This window comes from Pinus tabuliformis, chromosome 4_1, assembly GCF_031772625.1.
Source record: "Pinus tabuliformis cultivar Carrire ecotype Pingquan chromosome 4_1, CPIR1, whole genome shotgun sequence".
NCBI classification, from domain to species: Eukaryota; Viridiplantae; Streptophyta; class Pinopsida; order Pinales; family Pinaceae; genus Pinus; species Pinus tabuliformis.
The window spans coordinates 655,362,006-655,383,570 of record NC_142303.1 but is presented as its reverse complement, the minus strand read 5'-3'; the positions used below and the strand labels follow the sequence as shown (position 1 = coordinate 655,383,570).

The window sequence follows — 21,565 nt, the reverse complement described above, 5'->3', positions numbered from 1 at the left end:
TTGTCCTCTTTTTCACCCTGATTTCCTGTGTGAGCTTGTTTGTCCTTCCTTAGGATGGGAAGGTTGTTGATTTTCTTGAGGGCCATATCTTTGTCTAAGGTGACATCATGATTTATCTCAACTTCCTTTTGACCAACCACATAAATTCTATATCCCTTAGCATTTTCACTATAGTCCACAAAGATTCCTTTCTTCTCAGATGCACCCAATTTGCTTCTTTTCTCTTTCGACACATGAAAATATACCGGGCTTGCAAAAATCTTAAAATGAGAGACATCGGGTTTCTTACCAGTGAACATTTCTTCCGGAGTCTTGGAGTCCAATGCTTGATGAGTGCATCCGTTTTGAACATACACGACGGTATTTTTAGCTTCACCCCATAGAAACTTCGAAAGGCCTTGATCATGAAGCATGGCATGGACAACTTCTACAATAGAGCGATTCTTCCTTTCAGCCACACCATTTTGCTCGGGAGTGTATGGCGTTGTAGTCTCCTTCTTAATGCCAGCTTCTCTGCAATAATCTTGGTCATACTCGGTCCCATTATCAGTCCTCAATATCTTGATTTTCTTCTCGAATTGGTTTTCAATCAAGGCTTTGAAGTGTTGGAACCAGGTGAACACTTCATCCTTTTTTTTTCAAGAAGTATATCCAGGTCTTGCGAGAATAATTATCCATAAAGGTGAGATAGTGTAAGTATCCTTCCAAGGAGTTTACGAGCATCATACCAGATATGTCAGAGTGGATCAATTACATTATGTCTGTGGTCTTGCTATTACTTGAAGTGTCGGAACCAGGTGAACACTTCATCCTTTTTTTTCAAGAAGTAGATCCAGGTCTTGCGAGAATAACCATCCACAAAGGTGAGATAGTATAAGTATCCTCCCAAGGAGTTTACGAGCATCATACCAGATATGTCAGAGTGGATCAATTGCATTATGTTTGTGGTCTTGCTATTACTTGAGGGGAATGGCCCCCTTGTAAGTTTTCCTTCGGCACATCGCGGACATACACCTTCATGCTCTACTTTGAATTTGGGCATTCCATCCATTTTTGAATCCTGGTCTTCCTTGACTTTGCTTCTTTGAACTTGCATTGTTCTTCCTCTTGGCATGAGTGGAGAATGCAGTCTATTAGAAGGCATTTCTTGCTCCACCATTCTTGTTTCTTCTTGAATGCATCTTGACATCAATTCTTCAAACCCTGGAATTCAATCATTGTTGAGTATAATGGTTCTAAATACATACCACTCAAGTGGGAGTCCTCCAAGGGTGGTGAGAGTAAGTTCCCTGTCAGGAATGACTTATTTAATCGAGAGTAGATCATTCTTGATCTTAGTAATCCTCAAGAAATAGGATTGAATGTCCTCGTCCTTGCCCTTCTTAATATCCTTCAACTTATTTTTGAGAAAGAGAATTTGATTAGTGTTACTAACCTTGAACATGCCGACCAACCTGTCGTATATCTCCTTGGAGGTCTTCAATTCAGAGATATAAGCCACCAGATGCTTGTCAATAGAATCCCTGATAATCTTCTTTGCTTTGACTTCAACCTTTTTGTACTTGGTCTTTGTAGCAGCCGGGGCATTTGAAGGAGGCTCAGGGATTTTACTTAGCGCATAATCTATCACTTCCTTCTCTTCGAAGGTCAAATCAAGAGACATTTTCCATTCATGATAGGCACATTTATCATGGAGCTTGTCTTCAACTGGGAAGTAGGATGAGGAGCCCATTGAGTCTTTTGTCCTTGTCCAACTGTCTTTGGTGATTGCTCTTTCACTCTTGCTTGGGCTTTGTCTTCACCTCAGCTTTGATACCAAGTTAATTGTAGGCAACAATGGTATGTTCTATGAGCTATTTTACTTCAATATTTTTATGAGCCCAATATCAATTTTAGTTTAGCAATCACATAAACATGTAAGTAAAATGCTGATAGAACATAAGCATAAACAGTAGAAGACAAGCCAAGACAAGAGGACACAAGATGTGGCACCAGCCAGGGACAAACCCCAATGTGGGGAAACCCTTGATCAAATCTTCTTTTAGTCTTCAATAGTTCAGTGGGAGAGAGTACAATTTACAAATTCTGATAGTTTATGACAGTAGCGAAAGAGCCCTACCAACAAAGTCAACGCTGGTCAACATGGCAGATTTGACCCTCAAAGATTCGGTCAACTTCGGCTTCCAAACAGCGAGATGAAATAGTCAAATTCAGGCCAGTCAAAGTCTGGTTAAACAGTCAACCTGCGGTCAGCCCTAACCACAGTCAATGCTGGTCAAACAGAGGTCAAACAGCCTCGGATTTCATGCCTAGAACTGTGGCCGCCCAAACAGAAATTTCTCACACAAAACCACAGTCAAAGATGGTCAACACAGTCAAAACAACCTTCTGGAAATTTGGTCAAACCCGGTCAATGCTGAAACAGAAAAAGACTGTCCTTTCCTTCGCACGTTTGAAGAGAGAAGCTTCCCAGAAATGCGTACCCAATTAGATGAGGAGAGAGAGATGTGAGATGATGAGTGATTTCCAAATGAGGATGAGGCATCATGTATTTATAGGCTAACTTTGAGGATGAAATTTGAATAGACGTGACTGTTGGGCTTCTGAGCCTACATGAGTTTGCTGGCCGACCTTGACAATTTGTCCATAATCAGAATAAATTCATAAATTCATTTGTAAATGTTAGAATGGGATGATCTTTAGATCAATCTTACACCTCTCGGAGAGAGAAATCCAAGAAAAATATCAGCTGTCATAAATGAGATGACCCATGTGGAGTTTGGCCCTAGTTGCCAATTTTAACAGGGGGAGACTTGTATTTTAAATATTCTATATCTTGCTTAATATCTATTCCCCAAAAAAAGTACAAGTTATGAAAATGATTAACTTGATGACTCCACAACATGGTCTAGATAGAATATATACACACAATAACTGAAAGTGGCCATAGGCCATCCAAGCCATTTGGGCATCCATGAAGCACTGGGAGACGTGTATTTTAATTATTTTATATCCTGTTTAGTAACTATTCTGCCAAAAGGTACAAGTTATGAAAATGATTAACTTGATGACCCCACAACATGGTCTAGATAGAAATATTTGTCCCGAAAAATAACGATTCTTGATAAAATATGAATGCAATATTTTACACTTGCTTAGAAAATACATAGGCACTAGTTCTGAAATGTCATTTTAGAAAAATATAAATTGTTAAAAATATCGGAGATATATTGTGAGTGTTTCACCTTCCCAATATTGTTGTTCCAAAAAACTGCGATATCTCAAATGGTATGAAGATATCGGTATAAATCATCAACATATTGCCAGATTATAGAAATAATGGCTGGGACAGTTGTTTTTTGAAAATTATGGATATTTTGCTCAGTTTGGAGAGGAAAAGCAAGGGATTGATAGCAAAAGGTTTACTCACTGTTACTTTTGCCTGTGAAAGAGTTTGAGGGAGGGAGTCGCCTCAAAATTTTCAAAAGGGAGAAAAATGAATATTTTAGAAAGGTTGATTTATATTCCAATATTTCCAAAAAGTTTTTCTATGGACGGTCGGCCATATACTCACCAATATGATATTTAGTTGTACAACATTGATTGAAATGTCTTGGAAACATTAGGTATTACCAAATTTCAATGATAGGCACCAGTGGGGTTGTCCTTAGGTGACTTCGTTTTGCTTTAGATCCTGACTTAAATTTCACTTTCTAGTGCCTATGCCCCAGAGTTCCATTGGAATGTTGCAAAAGCAGTGAGAACCACAGATTAAATGCCCATTTTCATATGAAAAGCTCATCAAAGCAGTGAGAACCACAGATTAAATGCCCATTTTCATATGAAAAGCTTTAAGAGAAGCTCATCAAAGCAGTCAGAACCACAGATTAAATGCTCATTTTCATATGAAAAGCTTTAAGAGAAACTCATCAAATTACTTTCTTTCACATATTGTTCAATAGACATAAGGCTCCTATGAAGTTCTATGAAATTTCTTATTATATCCCACTGCAATATCTGCTATTTTAGTGATAACTAATTTCTCCACATTCTGTGCTAGTTCAGAATGGGAAAAATCAGAATAACAGCCAGCTCAAAATTAATCAAGTTTCTTATCTAGCTGATAAGAATAATAAGGAGGCTGAAATTTAATTTTACTAGCCTCTAAGAATTAATTGTTAAGGAGCTTGTAGGGGATATAACAGTTGTAATTTAAGAATAATTGTTAAAATTTTGTTCACTTACAATAAGTATTTTCTTTTGTAGCCCCATTCGCTCACTTTTGGAATCTGGATTAGAAGCGAGCAAGAGATCTGATGTGACGCTTTATTATGGGGCCCGTAATCTTCAAAGGATGGCTTACCAGGCATGGATTTTAAACCAGAGACCATAGCCTTTTGGTAGTTCTATTATTTTTCCTATCTTTCTTAGCTATGCATGCCCTATGGCAAAAGCTGAAATAAATTATTTGCAGATTTCTTATTATCCAGTTAATATCTGCAGGAAAGATTTAAGGAATGGGAATCATCTGGGGTGAAAATAGTTCCTGTTTTATCTCAACCTGATGATTATTGGACTGGAGAACGAGGTTATGTACAGGTATTTTATCCCATTAGGCTGAATTGCTATTCCACCTTGAATGTATTTTTTCTTGAAAAATCTTTGCAAAATGAAGCACAGCCCTAGCGAAATATTTGTTCTTGGTAAAAAATTGTATTCTATTCAGGTTACAATAATCTAATTGCCAACATAATGTGTTTGCTTCTTACCTTCACAGGAGGCATTTGCCAGAGCCAAACAAATACAAAATCCTTCAGCCAGTGGTGCAGTCTTATGTGGGCACAACGGAATGGCAGAGGTAGGCTAACACTTTTAGATCCATAACTGCATGGAGAGTGAACTCTATGGCACCAATGCATAGGAGCATTGCTTAGAAAATTTGGAATTTGTTAGATAAAATTTCATAAGATTTGTGATTAAAAACAGATGTTAAACCAGTGTTGCGAACATCTCGATGACATCCCGATTTTATCTTGAAATCACGATTTTTTGGTCTCGCTGATGTTTGTCGATTTTTACTGATATTTTGATGGTATCTTGATTTTGCCAATGTTTGCCAATTTATACTGATATTTTCCCGATTTTCCCGATTTTTTGGTTTTCCGGACCCTTGTCGATTTTATCCCGATGTCGATGTTCGCAACATTGTGTTAAACCAACCTTTCGATACATGGGTATGCATTATGGTGGAACCCATACCTAGTTTGTCTAGAGAAATGTTGCGAACGCCGCGATCAGGATTAAATCGGTGAAGGGAAAAAATCGGCAAATACAAAAAAATTCATTTTTTTTTAATTTTTAATATCTAAAGCATCTACAACATAAAATAAATGCAGACACATAAATATGATAAAAGAACTAATATATAAGATGTGTAATATCATTTCTAGTGCTACATCACACATAACAGTGAATCATGCCCTGAATAGTAAGTCATGAGTCCCAACTCAGCGTCAAAATATCAACAAAAAATCTATTAATGTATCTCCTATCATGAGTCATAATGTCATATACAATGAAATGGACCAAATAACTAATACCACTGATTTCCTCTGCCCCTCTTGCGAGAAAATGCAATAGCTTTCCCTCTTGATGTAGATGGCGGTGGAGTTGGCAGTGGACTTTGCTATGCTCTAGAAGCTAAAGAACTAGGAGCTACAGGAGGTAGACCACATCCTTTACTAGTGACAGGGGTAGCTTGGGAAGGTGGTGTCACTTCCTCCTGTACCCCCTCCACTACCTCTTGCTCTAACCAATCAACAACAGACTCCATGAGAGGCCTCTCGACCTCAACCCTCCATGTAGCAGTGGTGTCAATCCCATCCAATGAGATGGCCTCCATATCAGGTGTCCTCTCAAGCTGCCTCACTCACAATCGAAGATTGTAGTAGACGCAGACCATGTCATTAAGTCGTTGGGACTCCAACTTGTACAAGGTTCATACAATAATAATTAAAAAAAAAATATTATTTAATGAATTCAAAAAATTAATTAGAAATCTGGAATATTTTAAGTTTTAACTTGTTGCGCTTCTTGGTGTATATTTTTTCAAATACACTCTAGTTGCGCTCGCATCCTGAGGAGCTACATGTTTGGCTGAGCACTCGAATGGCAAGCCTTTGCAGATTGGGTACTTTGCCACCATAGCTTCTCCACCATGCATCTACAACAAAATTACAAATAAGATAAACATAAGAAAAAAATGAAATTTTAAAGTTGAAGCAAAGTATGAAGTTATGAACTTGAAGAGACAATGAAATTTGAAACAAACTAAAGCATACCTAGCATTTTAGTCTTTCTATCAACCACAACCATGTCAAAGTTAAATGTGCCACCTGCCATCTTGTATATCTCCATTTTTTTGGAGATTTCTGCACGTGTTGTTGGAGATGGCAACATCCTCTGAACACAGGTGAAGAATCCATCTATGACCTCAGCATCAAATAAGAACCCACAGGAGTAAGCAAATGCGGGGTTCATTTAGATCCTTGCAGCATGAATGGGATGATGGAATGTATTGTTCCATTGTTCATCAGTTACTTCCCATAGGAGGAGTTGTTTCTGAAACCCCTCATCGCCCTTATCATCATAGTAGGTCCGAATGGATTCTTTGGCCCTGTCCATCGCTTCATATAAGTAGCCCATTGCTAGCTTGTCACCATCAACTAATCGAAGAACCTTTACCAAAGGTTCAGTGATGTTGCACACCTTTTGCACTCTCGCCCAGAAGCTTTCTTGGTATGAAACTAATCTGCATACGGCCTCTCCCTCTGGTTTGCAGCTAAATGCCAAAGCACGCCACTCATTTAAAAGAAACATTCTCTTCACATCCCACAAAATTCAAGAGGGATTGAAGAGATATGAAATTGATGGCAAACTTTGTAATGGCAGGGGACACCAACTCTTTGTAATGGCAGGGCGCAACAACATAATTTGCAACATTGTCCATTATGACTTGGACAACATGTTTTGGACCCACCTCCAGAATAAACACATCTAGCAAATCACATAATAATCCATCTTTGATATGTGCAGATGCATCAACATATTTTATAAACAGTGCCTCCTTGGGACAATTAACCAATAAATTTATAAGGATTCTACCATTTTGATCGGTCCAACCATCTGACATCATAGTGCATCCTGTGTGTGCCCATGATGCCCTAAACTCCTCCAATCTCTTGGTGCAGTGAACCTTTTCGTTTTGAAGAATGCACCATCTAAAGTCATCATAAGAATGGACTTTGTAACCCGGGCCAACAACTGCAATAACATCAACAACGGGTTGGAAAAATGGATTGTTCCTTGCAACCATAGAAAATTTTAGGGGCGAATGTTCGCCCTTTGGTGAAATTAAGGGGTTTTAAATTTTTAGTGGGCGAATATTTTGTATCATAATACATTTTTACAAATCACCTCAAATAGTCCACCTTATTTTAAGGGAGAGGGTGAAAAAGGTAAATTTAGCCCTTGAAATTAGGAGTTACAACTTTCCATTCACCCATTTTCAAGAATAGGTTTTATTTAAGTGAATCCATTCGCCCATTTTCAAGAATAGGTTTTATCTAAGTGAATCCTATGGGTCAAAGACCCAAATACCATAATTATAAAAGAGGTATGGTAAATTAATAAAAATACAAATAAATGAGAGGTATGGTAAATAAATAAAACATTTTTTATATTTACTCCATAAGTCACCTTATATACATGCAAGGGTGTAAACAAATAAAAATATAAGTGGAGGTATGGTAAATAAATAAAACGTCTTTTTATACTTACTCAAAAGGTATGGTAAATAAATAAAAATATAAATAAACTAGACGCATGGTAAATAAATAAAGCCTCTTTTTATATTTAGTCCATAACCCTCGTTTTATTTATGAAGGCTCAAGAAAGAGGTTTTATTTAAGTGAATCCTATGGGCTAAATACCATATTTGTAAAAGAGGTATGGTAAATTAATAAAAATATAAATAAACGAGAGGTATGGTAAACAAATAAAACATTTTTTTTATATTTACTCCATAAGTCACCTTTATTTACGAACACTCAAAAAATGCGTTATATTTAAGTGAAACCTATGGGCAAAATACTATGGGACAAATACCATGGACTAGATTGTTATTAATAACATGCAAAAAAACATTATTAACCCTAATATTAGTATTAATAAAAATAAAAATGTCACATGATATTCACCCATGGTATTCACCAAAATAGCACATGGTATTGACCCATGGTATTCACTCGGAATGTAGCCTATTTAAATAGGGGAATTAAACCAGCATAGGTCCATCTTTACTCTGGATCTACTAACCCCCGAGAGGTATCAAATATCGTGATATGCAAACTAGCATAGAGTGAAAAAATATTTGATCAGATCAAGAGTAAAAATGGATGTTGTGATTTAATGTATGTTTAAACATTTTAGCTTGGTTAAAATAAAAAATAAAATAAAAATCAATTATTAATTTTATTAATTTTTATAAATTACTAATAGTAATTTTTAAGCTCCAAGTTTATGATAACCCATGGTATTGACCCATGGTAATACCATGGTATTCATGTGAGCATAGACTATTTAAAGGGGAAATTCTATCATCTTAGATCCATCTTAATTCTAGGTCTACCAAGTGCTCAGAGGGATAAATAGATTTCATCCCCCTAAGAGTGGTAGATGTGGAGTTAAGATGGATATAGGTTGGTTTTTATGATAATGAAGATATTAAATAGACTTAGGAAATTATATTGTAAAAACATCTTAAGGTGAATGGCTAAAACATAGACATTGGACAAGTATATTTGTATACTTTTGTTTTAAACTGAAACAAATCCAAGGCTAAAAGGAATGGATTGATTGCACTAGTCATCCTTCTATAACTTTCCAACATATGCTGGAGTAAACAGATTGTAATTTGGGTAATTTTTCTAATTGCAAACAGGAACATACTTGTGTATTGGCAGGGTGGTTACGAGATCCCTAGAAGTGATGAATTTGAATTTTTCTTGGTTTTATATATAGTATTAGGTTTTTTCTCATGTTTTCTGTGAATGGCATGGGTGGATTTTATCCTACACCCAATAGGTTATTGATATGTAATTTCAGTAATTTTGATTTCAAAAGATATTTTAAAGAAATGCAATGATTTCATTTGTGTATTCAATAAACACAAGATTTTATAATTGAGTAAAATATTCGCCATGCTTGGTCAGAGATTCGCCAAGAAATTATATATACATATCATATTATTGATAAAATCGCCTTCCATTTTTCCTTTATACCATGGAGATTCCCCATTTATTATACATGTAAATTTAGGGGGGGTTCTTAAAATTTTCCCTGCTTGCAACGCTGAAAGGAATATCACTCCAAAGAAGAAATTTGCCCAACAACTTTTCAACTTCTTTCTCTTTTTTTTTAATAATTGAAGAGATAGATGGTTGTGAACCAGGTGTGGTTCTAGGAACAAAATATGATGAGGCAACGACAGGGTTGGTTGTAGATACTAATGCTGAAGTAGAACCAGTGGCACTCTCATGTTCACCTCCTAAAACTCTACTCCCTGCTAGTTGACTCTTCAGAGCTGACTTGGACAATTTGGTTTGCTCTATTTCTTCCAATGATCTGAGGGCTCTTCGGATGATTTCCGGATTTGTATTTGAGTAAGGCCCTACCTCATGTCTAGGGATTTGTGCAAGGTGATACTTCAATCTGTATAGCCCCCTGTCATATGATGCCCACATAACTTGCAAGTCAAGTTTGATCTGTCAAACCCTCCATCAAGTTCACCAAATTCCCACAGAGGGTCCAATTTCCTTGGCATGTTTGTAACTTTGTTGAACTCTTGAGTTTTAATGTAAGAGGAAGTTTGAAGTTGAACCTAGGGCACAAGAAGAATTGCAAGTTATCTTTTTTTTGTTTTTGTTTGTGAAATTATTATTTTATTAACATACAAAACATTGAATTTTTGACAAAAAAACCTCAACTCAATGCAATAATAATGGGAAAGATGCACATTCAAACCCAAGTGAAAATGATGCAAAAAAACTAGGGCACAAGAAGAAATTAAACTTATAAATCTAACAATCAAGTTTTTGCATTTTTGACCAAAATGAACCCTCTCCACTATATGCAACAAAAATGAAAAAAAAATCAAATCCACTAAAAAATCATTGAAAATCAACGGGTTATAGGAACCCAAGAAAAAACAAGAAAAAAACAAGAAAATGGCCAAATTTGATAGCCACACTTGGAAACCACATTTGCTGAAGAAACTCGGACCAAACTCGATTTTTTCTTGCTTGGGATGCTAAATTCCTTCGCTTATCTCCTCTCCTTTACTTGTAGATGACTTCTTCTCCTCCTCAGCTCTCAAACTTGCCCACTGTCTGAAAAAATGACACAAAAAACCAAAAATCGGTCCTTTAAACTTACTGTTTACGTCGTCCATGTTTTTAACAACTGGATTGCAATTTTTTCAAAAATTTGCGATGTTCGCAACACTGGTCTAGAGAAACCCCCTAAAAGTAATTTCAGGCGACGACAGGCTATGGTGGGGGTAATACATTGGGGAACCTGCCCTGGATATATAAATATTATTATTTTTAAACAATAAATGTTAAAATTTATATTAAAAAGGTGATAATACAAAATCTGGGAAGTCTAACTGGTCTAAAAGTAAAGAAAAACCAAAGTTTTTACCTAAAACTGTTCTATCTACCCTTCCCAAGCTCTAATCCTATATATCTGGCAAGTACATTGTTGTGCGTAGTGGTTTAGCAAAAAGACTACACGATGAAACTCGATAAAAACAACGAACTAAATTAACTTTGGTCCTTGAAGAGCTACTTCATTAAGGCCAACCTGGTTCTCTATGACATGCTCAGATGGTTGCATGTTCACATTTGCTGACGACTCTGCAATGTCCTCTTCTGCAACATAGTGCTGGGATGCCTTGTATTGACAATAACGTTTAGAGGCTTCCTTGTTAACCTGAGATGAACATGTCATCCTGCCATCTTGACCATCTTCTAGAAGAATTTGACAATTCACATTGTGCCTTTGAAATATGATGCTCACACTCCCTTGTCCTGTGTTCACATTTGATAATTCGTACATAACACAATGATCAAACTGACCATGATTACTGGCCATTGCTAGGTGTTTTGCACAGTTTGATACACACAGAGTTCGTGAGGACTGTTACCCACCCAAGTGAGTAACCCCTAAGAGATTTTTTTCTCCCATTTTGTTCAGCTTGCCAACCAACAACCCTATGTGATCTACATATAGCTAGCCTCAAGGGTCCTCCATCTATGCTCCAGTAAGTGCCTTGTGACCTTGTGACATTTAGCTTACTTATCATATGAAGGTGGGTCATCCATTATAAGGTAGATTAGCCATTTTTGTAATCAAGTGCTTTCATTTAATGTTTAAGAGTATATTAGCATGGATCATAGGTTGAATTGGATGATTGACTTCTTTTGGTTGAATTCTTGTTCCCATGCTTCACCTTGGTGGTTATCCCGTGTTCCCAGTCTACTGTGAATTTCCTTGAGACCTTTACATTCCAATGTCCAAGATGGGCACAAATAGGAGGGCACTGATTGATCTTGTGTGTACATGGTAATCCATACATAACACTTTCCACCTATCACCTATTCCACTTCCCATCTTCAATTTGATTGTCATCTAATACCAATATTGGTTCCTTGTGTTCCTCATTCTTGAGTAGGGGCTTGGAAACTTTGCCCTAAGAGGTTGATGCAACAGAAAGAAAAGAGCATTAACCATAATGATAAAATGCAAAATCTTGGCTGGGATATAATAAAGTGCATGGACAAAAGCCTAACATGAGTTCTACCCCCCTCGTTAGCTCTCACCCAATTCCTGGCTAATGCATGAACTTTGATTTGATATCCAACCCTAATGAGTAATAAACTGTTAATCTTTAAGGGGCAAATGATGTATGAATGAAAGTTTGTAACCCAAGCAATGCTTAAAAAGGAAAACTTATGAAGAAAAAGGTGCACAAGAGGGGTGGTAAAAATAGATTGAGGAAAGGGGTAACTCAGGTCCCACGATTACTCCCTCTTCACATTATAACACTCAAGAATGATGCTATTTTATAGCCGGTACACAGATGGGTGGCATCTTTGTTAAATTTGTTAACTAGGGCCAAACTCCACCTTGGACAACTCATATGTTAAATTTGGCAACTAGGGCCAAATTTCACATTGGACAACTTATATGAGGCATCTCATATTTTTCTTGGATTTCTCTCTCTGAGAGGGGTAGGATTGATCTAAAGATCATCCCATTCTCACATATACAAATGGAATTATGAATTTGTTTTGATTATGGACAAATTGTCAAGGTCGGCCAACAAACTCATGTAGGCTTAGAAGCCCAACAGTGACGTCTATTCATCCTCAAATTTTGCCTATAAATACATGATGCCTCCTCGTCATTTGGACACTTCACTCACTCACATCTTCTCTCTCCTTCATTGATTGGGTACGAAATTTAGAGGCTGCTCTCCACACGTGTGAAGGAAAGGAAGGGTTTTCTGTTCTAGCCTTTGACCAGAGTTGACCAAAATTACAGAGGCTGTTTCGACTTGCGTTGACTTGTTTTGGTGCGGTTTTGGGTGGAGGATTTCTATTTGAGCATGCCGCAGTTCTAGGCACGAAATCCAAGGCAGTTTGAACCCTTTTTGACCGGTGTTGATTGTGCTAGGGTTGGCTGCAACGTTGACCTTTGTTGACCAAGTTTGACTAGACTTTTTCAGACTGTTTTTGGGCTAATTAGACTTGCTATTGGAGGTCGAAGTTGATTGGGTTTGATCGAGCTGAATTGAGGAAGAATTCTGCCCTTTTGACCAACTTTGACTTTTTGGTTAGGGCTTTCTGTTTCTGCTGTTTGCCTCATCAGATTTTCACTGTAATTGAACATGTGAATATTATACATTGTACTCTCTCTCTTTGCTGAACTTTTGAAGAATTATAAGAAGAATTGATCAAGGGTTTCCCCACATTGGGGTTTGTCCTTGGCTGGTGCCATATCTTGTGTCCTCTTGTCTTGGCTAGTCTTCTACTGTTATTGTTTATGTTCTATCTGCATTTTACTATCACGATGATGTGATTGCTAAACTGGGTATTGATATTGGGCTAATAAAGAAATTGAAGTAAAATTGCTTTAAGCATAGAACATACCATTGTTATCTTAAAATTAACATGGTCTCAGAGCCAAGTTGAAGACAAATCCCAAGCAAGAGTGAGAAGAGCAATCACCAAGAGGAGCAATCATTGATCAAAGACAAGATTCAATGGCTTCCACATCCTACTTCAAGTCTGATGATAAGCTTCATGATAAGTCTGATTATCATGCATAGAAGATGTCTCTTGATTTGACATTAGAAGAGCAAGATGTGATGGATTATGTGCAGGGAAAGATTTCAGAACCTCCTTCTAATGCATCGACTGCTGCTAAGATCAAATACAAGAAGGGTGAAGTCAAAGCCAAGAAGATCATCAAGGATTCTATTCATAAGCATTTAGTTGCTTACATTTCTGATTTGAACACATCAAAGGAGATATATGACAGGTTGGTTGGCATGTTCAAATCTAGCAATGCAAATCAAATTCTTTTCCTCAAGAACAAGCTGAAGGATATAAAGAAAGGAAGAAATGAAGATATTCAATCCTACTTCATGAGGATTACTGAGATAAAAAATGATCTTCTTTCAATTGGAGAAGCTATTGCTAATAAGGAGCTTACCCTCATTGCCCTGGGAGGACTCCCTCATGAATGGCACGTGTTCAACACTACTATTCTTAACAACGGCAAGATTCCAGGTTCTGAAGAATCGCTGACTAGATGCTCTCAAGAAGAAACAAGGATGATGGAACTAGATATGCCTTCAAATAGGAATGATCCTACTGCATTCTCTGCTCATGCTAAAAAGAAGAACAATACAGGTTTAAAGAAGCAATGTCAAGGAAGGTTGGGTTTCAAAAATGGAAGGAAGGGAAGATGTTTCATTTGTAACATGTTTGGTCACTATGCTAGGGAGTGTCCTAATAAAAGGGATACACCTCAGGATGATGACAACCAAAACAACAACAATTTCAATGGCAACAACAATCAAAGAAATGTCAGATTCAACAACCAAGGAAAAAGGAATTCTCCCGCTTCTCATAAAGGAAATGGTTGCCCTCCCAAGAGATCAAGAAACACCAGGTATGATGAATCTAATGTTGTTGATAACAAGCAAAAGTAATTATTCTACCTTATATCTGCCCTTTCTGCTGCATCTCCTCCAGACACTTTGGGAAATTGGTTGATTGATAGTGGTGCCTCAATGTACTTCACTGGGTACAAGGAAGCTCTTTCAAATCTGATTGAAAGGGATAAAAATTTAGAAATTATCCTTGGAGACAATGCCACCTATCCCGTGAAGGGAGTTGGGAATGTTACTCTTCAATTGAATCAGGGTAACACCATTCATTTACAAGAAGTACTATATGTACCCGATCTAAAGAAGAACCTGGTATCTGTCTCGACGATGGAGGACAAAGGATTCACGGTGGCATTCATTGATGGAAAGGTATTTGTGTGGAATAAAAATTTCAAAGATGCATTTACACTTGGCTTTAGGGTTGATAGACTATATCAAGTTGGAGGAAGCCCATTGGGAGCTATGTTTTGTGACACATCACTTCAATCTGAATTATGGCACCGGAGGTTTGCTCATCTACATTATAAGGCTCTACCCGATGCAAGGAAGATGATGACAAGTATGCCCGAATTTAAAGTAGAACATGAAGGTGTTTGTCAGGGGTGTGCTGAAGGAAAGCATATAAGGGGGCCATTCCCCTCAAGTGATAGTAAGACTATTGACATATTGCAATTGATTCATTCTGATCTATCTGGTGCAATGCTTGTGAACTCATTGGGAGGATATTTATATTATGCTATCTTTATGGATGACTTCTCTCACAAGGCTTGGATATATTTCTTGAAGAAGAAGGACGAAGTATTCTCATGGTTGTAGAGTTGAGGCTTCTGTGATCCATAACAAGTTTATGATAGATTTTTCGGCGAAAATCACATGAGAAATCATTTGTCGACGCGTTTCGAACCAACCAGTGTGGTTCATCGTCAGGGTTCCGTTCTTTCAAAGCTTTGGTCGAAAATCAAAACGGGAAGAAAATCAAAATATTGAGGACCGATAATGGAACCGAATATGAATCAAATGAGTTCAAAGATTATTGTAGAGAAGCTGGCATTAAGAGGGAGACTACTACCACATATACTCCTGTGCAAAATGGTGTTGCTAAAAGGAAGAACTGTTCTATCGTAGAAGCCGCTCGTGCCATTCTTCATGATCAAAGCCTTCCGAAGTTTTTATGGGCCAAAGCTGCAAACACCGCCGTGTATGTTCAAAATAGATGCCCTCATCAAGTGTTGGTAGCCCCGTATATTTTCATGTGCCGAAAGAAAAGAGAAGCAAATTGAACGCTTCTAGGAAGAAAGGAACATTTGTGGGCTACAATGAAACTTTTAAGGAATATAAAATCTATGTGCCTGGTCAAAGAGAAGTGGAGATAAGTCATGATGTCACTTTCGATGAGGATGCTGCTCTTGGGAAGATTAGTAACCTTCCTCTTCCAAGGAAGGACAAAGAAGCAAATTCCAGAAAGAAGGGAGAGCCGCAGGATGAGCAGATGTCTGATGCTGAAGGACCAATGGGTTCCCATTGATTCACCCCCTCATGAGCCCTCCTCCTCGAAAAGGAGACCCTCATGGCTTAGGGAGACTCTCGAAGATGTTGAGAGACATGTTGCACCTAGGGGTACATTTCGTGAAAGCAAGAAGCTGAATAGGTACCGAGGGTACTTAACTGCAATGAGCATCGTTGTTCAATCTAAGCCTTGCACATTCGAAGACGCTTCCAAACACCAAGTTTGGAAGGATGCAATGAATAAAGAGTATGAGTCGATTATGAAGAATGATGTTTGGGATGTGGTTCCTAGACCTAAGGACAAATTTGTTGTCACCTCGAAATGGCTCTACAAGATCAAGTATGGAGCTGATGGAGGTGTTAAAAAGTTTAAGGCTAGGTTTGTTGCTCGAGGCTTCTCTCAAAAGGAAGGTGTGGACTTGATGAGATATTTGCACCAGTTGCCCGATATACCACCCTCTGTTCAATCATTGCTCTTGCTGCCTCTTAATGATGGAATTTACATCAAATGGATGTCAAGACCGCCTTCTTGCATGGTTCACTTAAGGAGGAAGTCTATGTTGAACAACCTGAGGGGTTCGAAGTTCAGGATCGAAAGACACATGTTTGCAAGTTGAAGAAAGCCCTCTATGGGTTGAAGCAAGCTCCTCGAGCTTGGTATGAGAGGATCGATAGCTATCTAATGAAGCTGGGATTTACGAGAAGTGAAGCTGATCCGAACCTTTACTTTAAGGTTGAGAATGATAGACCTCTCATCTTGGTACTTTATGTGGACGATCTCTTTCTGATAGGTACAAACAGTCTTATTCATCAATATAAGAGGGAGTTGGCTTCCGAATTCGAGATGAAGGACCTAGGAATGATGCATTACTTCCTAGGGTTGGAGGTCTGGCAAAAGCTAGGTGAGATTTTCCTTTCTCAAGGAAAATATATTGTGAAGATACTTGAAAGATTTGGGATGGTGGACTGCAAGTCCTTGACTACTCCAATGGAACTTAACTTCAAGAAGTGCGGAAGTGCTGTTGGGCCCAATTTGGGAAAGCCTTCTGAGTATCGTCAACTCGTGGGGGCCCTGATGTTCTTGGTGAACTCTTGTCCGGACATCTGTTTTGCAGCAAATACATTGAGTCAGTTTATGGTCGAGCCTCATCACATACATTGGATTACTGCCAAGAATATCTTGAGATATCTTCAGGGCACAATCACTTATGGACTGAGATACACTGTCGGGAATGTGAGGCTCCATGGTTACTCTGATGCAGACTGGGTTGACAGTGTGGTGGATCGTAAAAGCACATCTGGATGTTGCTTCTCTCTAGGTTCTGCTTCAATATCATGGATGAGCAGGAAGTAGAAGTCAGTTGCCTTGAGCACCGCTGAGGCTGAATACATTGCTGCTAGTTTGGCCTCCTGTGAAGTTGTTTGGTTGAGGAAGCTCTTTAGTGAGCTGTTTGGACATGTGCTAGATACCACTGTGATCTTCTGCAACAACCAGAGTGGGATTCATCTTTCGGGGAATCTCATGTTTCATGACTACTCCAAGCATATTGATATCAGGTACCACTTTATTAGGGATATGGTACAATGGGGAGCAATAAAGCTCTAGCACATTTGGACTGATGATTAGGTTGCCGATATTCTTACGAGGTCCCCGGGGAAGGTCAAATTCTTAACCTTCCGTAACCGACTTGGAGTCGTGGAGAGACCCTCTTATGAGGGTCTCGTACGAGATGGATGTTGAGCTCTGGGAGCTTTGGGGGGCTCGGGGTACTTCTTAGAGCGATGAACGACCATAGGGTGAGTGGTTTACCTTCCCCAAATGGTGCACGATGTACATGGTTAGTGGTTCACCTGCCCCTAATGGTGCGCGATGTACAGGGTGGGTGGTTCACCTTCCCTTGTGATACCCCATGGTGGCATATGCATAGGATGAGTGGTTCACCTTTTCCTGCTGGCACATCCTACCCATGCAGTCCGAGACTCATGGGAAGTACCTCTCATCTAGCCAATGAGTAGGGAAATGAGGATAGGGACCATAGTACTACCGATGGACGCATCATGTACTATCGTACTCCCTATGCTAGGATGTTGATATTGATCTGGGATCAATGGAAACTGACTTCGGGTCGGTTAATAGTAGTATGACACACTCTCTACTATTGGAGACCAACTTCGGGTCAGTGGAGAATGGTATGTTACATTCTCGATTATTTCTTCTTTCTTCATAGTTCAATAGAGTAGAGCAGAGCATAGACGGTGATGGTACAGATTGTCAGACAGTTTGGCAGGTGAAGTTCTCCCTAGTTGAGAGGGAGTGTTAAATTTGGCAACTAGGGCCAAACTTCACATTGGACAGCTTATATGAAGCATCTCATATTTTCCTTGGATTCCTCTCTTCGAGAGGTGTGGGATTGATCTAAAGATCATCCCATTCTGACATGTACAAATGGAATAATGAATAATATTGATTATGGACAAATTGTCAAGGTCGGCCAACAAACTCATGTAGGCTCAGAAGCCTAATAGTCACGTCTATTCATCCTCAACATTTGGCTATAAATACATGATGCCTCCTCATTTGGACACTTCACTCACTCACATCTTCTCTCTCCTTCATTGATCGGGTATGAAATTCAGAGGTTGCTCTCCACATGTGCGAAGGAAAGGAAGGGTTTTTTGTTCCAGCCTTTGACCAGAGTTGATCGAAATTGCAGACGCTGTTTTGACTTGTGTTGACAAGCTTGACTTGTTTTGCTACGGTTTTGGGTGGAGGATTTCTGTTTGAGCAGGCCGCAGTTTTGGGCACGAAATCCGAGGTAGCTTGACCACTGTTGACTGTGCTAGGGCTGGATGCAGTGTTGAACTTTGTTGACTAGGTTTGACTAGACTTTTTCACACTGTTTTTGGGCTGATTAGACTTGCTGTTGGAGGTTGAAGTTGACTGGGTTTGATTGAGCTGAATTAAGGAAGAATTTTGCCATGTTGACCAATGTTGACTTTCTGGTTAGGGCTTTTTGTTTTTGCTGTTTGACTGATCAGATTTTCACTGTAATTGGACAAGTGAATATTATACATTGTACTCTCTCCCTGTGCTGAACTTTTGAAGAATTATAAGAAGAATTGATCAAGGGTTTCCCCACTTTGGGGTGTGCCCCTGGTTGGTGCCATATCTTGTGTCCTCTTGTCTTGGCTAGTCTTCTACTGTTATTGTTTATGTTCTATCTGCATTTTACTATCATGTTGATGTGATTGCTAAACTGGATATTGATATTGGGATAATAAAGAAATTGAAGTAAAATTGCTCTAAGCATAGAACATACCATTGCTATCCTAAAATTAACATAATATGATGGAGATGATATTTTTATTGGATTCCTCTTTCCGAGAGGTGCAGGATTGATCTAAAGATCATCTCATTTTGACAAGTATAAATGGAATTATGAATTTATTTCTTCTATGGACAAATTGTCAAGGTCGACCGAAAGTCTAATGTAGGCTCATGAAGCCCAACAAACATGTCTCTTCACCCTCAAAGTTGTGTATATATATAGGAGTCATTTTCCTCATTTGGTCACTCATCATTACACATCTTTCTCTCTCTACATCTGATTGGGTCGTACAAAATTACAGGCAGTCTGTTCCTCGCGAAGGTTTGACTGGCATTTTTGTTTTTTGCGTTGACCGAGTTGTGGCCAACTTTGACTAGAATTGATCAGGGATTGTTGGACTTCGTCTGACTGTGTTTTTTTGTGGGAAATTCTCTGTTAGGGCAGGCCACATATTCTGGCACATAAATTGAGATTTTCTGAGTAGGTTGACCAACGTTGACTACAATCGTTTGACTGTAGAAGTTGATTGTGCATTGACTAGGTTCGATTGGATTTTTCAGTACTGTTTTGGGTTGATTTGTACTGTCTTTAGAGGCCGAGTTGACGGGGTTTGACCGAGCTAATTTGGAGGAGACTTTTTGTTGGGTTGACCAATGTTGACTTTCTAGTTAGGGCCTCTTGTTCACTGCAATTTGACTGCACTGTTTTTGACAGTGTTTGGGCAAGTAGATTTTGTATATTGTACTCTTTTTATTAAACTTTTGAAGAATAATAAGAAGATTTGATCAAAGGGTTTTCCCCACGTTGGGGTTTTTCCCTGGCATCCGCCAATATTGTGTCCTCTTGTCTTAGCTTGTCTTCTGCTTATTGTTTATGTTCTATCTGCATTGACTATCAATGTTAATGTGATTGCTAATCTGGAAATGGATATTGGGGTAATAAGAAAAATTGAAGTAAATTGCACTTAAGCATAGAACATACCATTGTTATCTAAAATTAACAATCTTCCATGAAGAAAACCCCCACCATACCACTGTACATTTGCACCCGCTGATTAATGGGTCGACCTAGGAATTGTTCCCCCCTTTAGGGTTGGAAGCCTCTAACAGGGCCTTTGGATAACCCACCCATATATAAGCATGGTAACTTATTTACAAACCCTAAGATAGAAAGACATTTGATGCTTGTGCCTTGCATTAAATCTGGCCCACTGTGATTCTCTTATGGTTACTTTACCTACGATGATGATGTCACTTGATTTTGAGAATATGTTTTAGATGTTTTCTTCTAGGTACACTTGCTATTCTTTAAGAGATTGATTGAGACTTCTCCAACACTTCAGAGAGGATGTCCAAGCCCACTTGATGATGCTTCAAGGCACTATAGATAGGATGTTGATCGCTTTGAGAAGAGTGTTGACCTTGGGATGGATGCAACATTGATGATGACATTCTCCTCTCCCTCTAGATCTTGAAATGCTACGCATTGAGGCTAGCACATTACTTAGAAAGAAATGTACCCTAGAAACCACAGTATGACCCCTGGTTGGCATTACACCACCTTGATGGACATTGCCCTATTCTTGGACTAGTTTGATGATAAAGAAGACTTGAGATCTCTTTGGAAGGAATGGTACACCTTTTTGGATAATGATGTCATGCTCTAGGCTTGTGACATCACCCTCATGAAGCCTAGAGTGATGACGTGGACACGATTGATGACGACATGATGATGAGGGTGGGGTAGCTTGATGATGCACATTTGTTGATGAGGAGATGGCTTGGAGTGGGGATCATTCTTTGACCCATCATTAACACCTTTTTAATGGAGATCTCTCCACCATTGGAGAATGATGTCAACCCTTGGAGGACCTTTTCTCTCACACTTGTGGGCTAAAAGGAGGCTTTTTGTTATGTTTTATCATTGAGATAACAATCTTTTAGGTCGGGTTGTGACCTACTTAACTTGTAATCACTTGAGATATTATTTTTAGGGCTTTTAGCTATGTTGCAAGAAACGTTGACCCCAGGGCCGTTTCAACCAGGAAACAAAACAAAAACGTGGAAATGCGTACCGTATGACCTAGAAACGAGTTTCCGGCATGGGGAAACATGGCTAGTACGGTCGAAAACGAGTTTCCAGATCGTACGATGGAGTTTCCACTTCATTTTGCGGTTTTTCTTTTATTTTTTTTGTTTTTTCAGTTCTAATTTTTTATTGGGCGAATAAAGTATCTTGTGGATGCTTCTAGATGCCTCTCTCAAGTTATAAAAAGACTCGCCTCATTCCCTCATCACACAATTGAGCAAGTCGTTTCTCTTGGAGACAGATGATTTTAGCAAGGGAGAAAAGAGGAAGAGAGCAATGGTATTTTGTCTTTATAGTTCTTGCAGCCACATAGTCTTTATTGTACTTGCAACCTCGTATATAT

The 21,565-nt window shown here is 38.6% G+C and overlaps 1 protein-coding gene across 2 annotated transcripts in view; it reads left to right on the top strand.

Moving 5' to 3' along the window:
• The window catches only part of LOC149177784 (fruit protein pKIWI502-like), a 78,062-nt gene that overhangs the window by 21,687 nt on the left and 34,810 nt on the right, over positions 1–21,565 (top strand). For both annotated transcript variants that reach the window (XM_089420204.1, XM_089420203.1), the window contains exons 2-4: positions 4,267–4,366; positions 4,504–4,599; positions 4,778–4,858. In XM_089420204.1, coding sequence (XP_089276330.1) covers positions 4,267–4,366; positions 4,504–4,599; positions 4,778–4,858 — 277 coding nt within the window. The remainder of the gene's footprint in view (positions 1–4,266; positions 4,367–4,503; positions 4,600–4,777; positions 4,859–21,565) is intronic.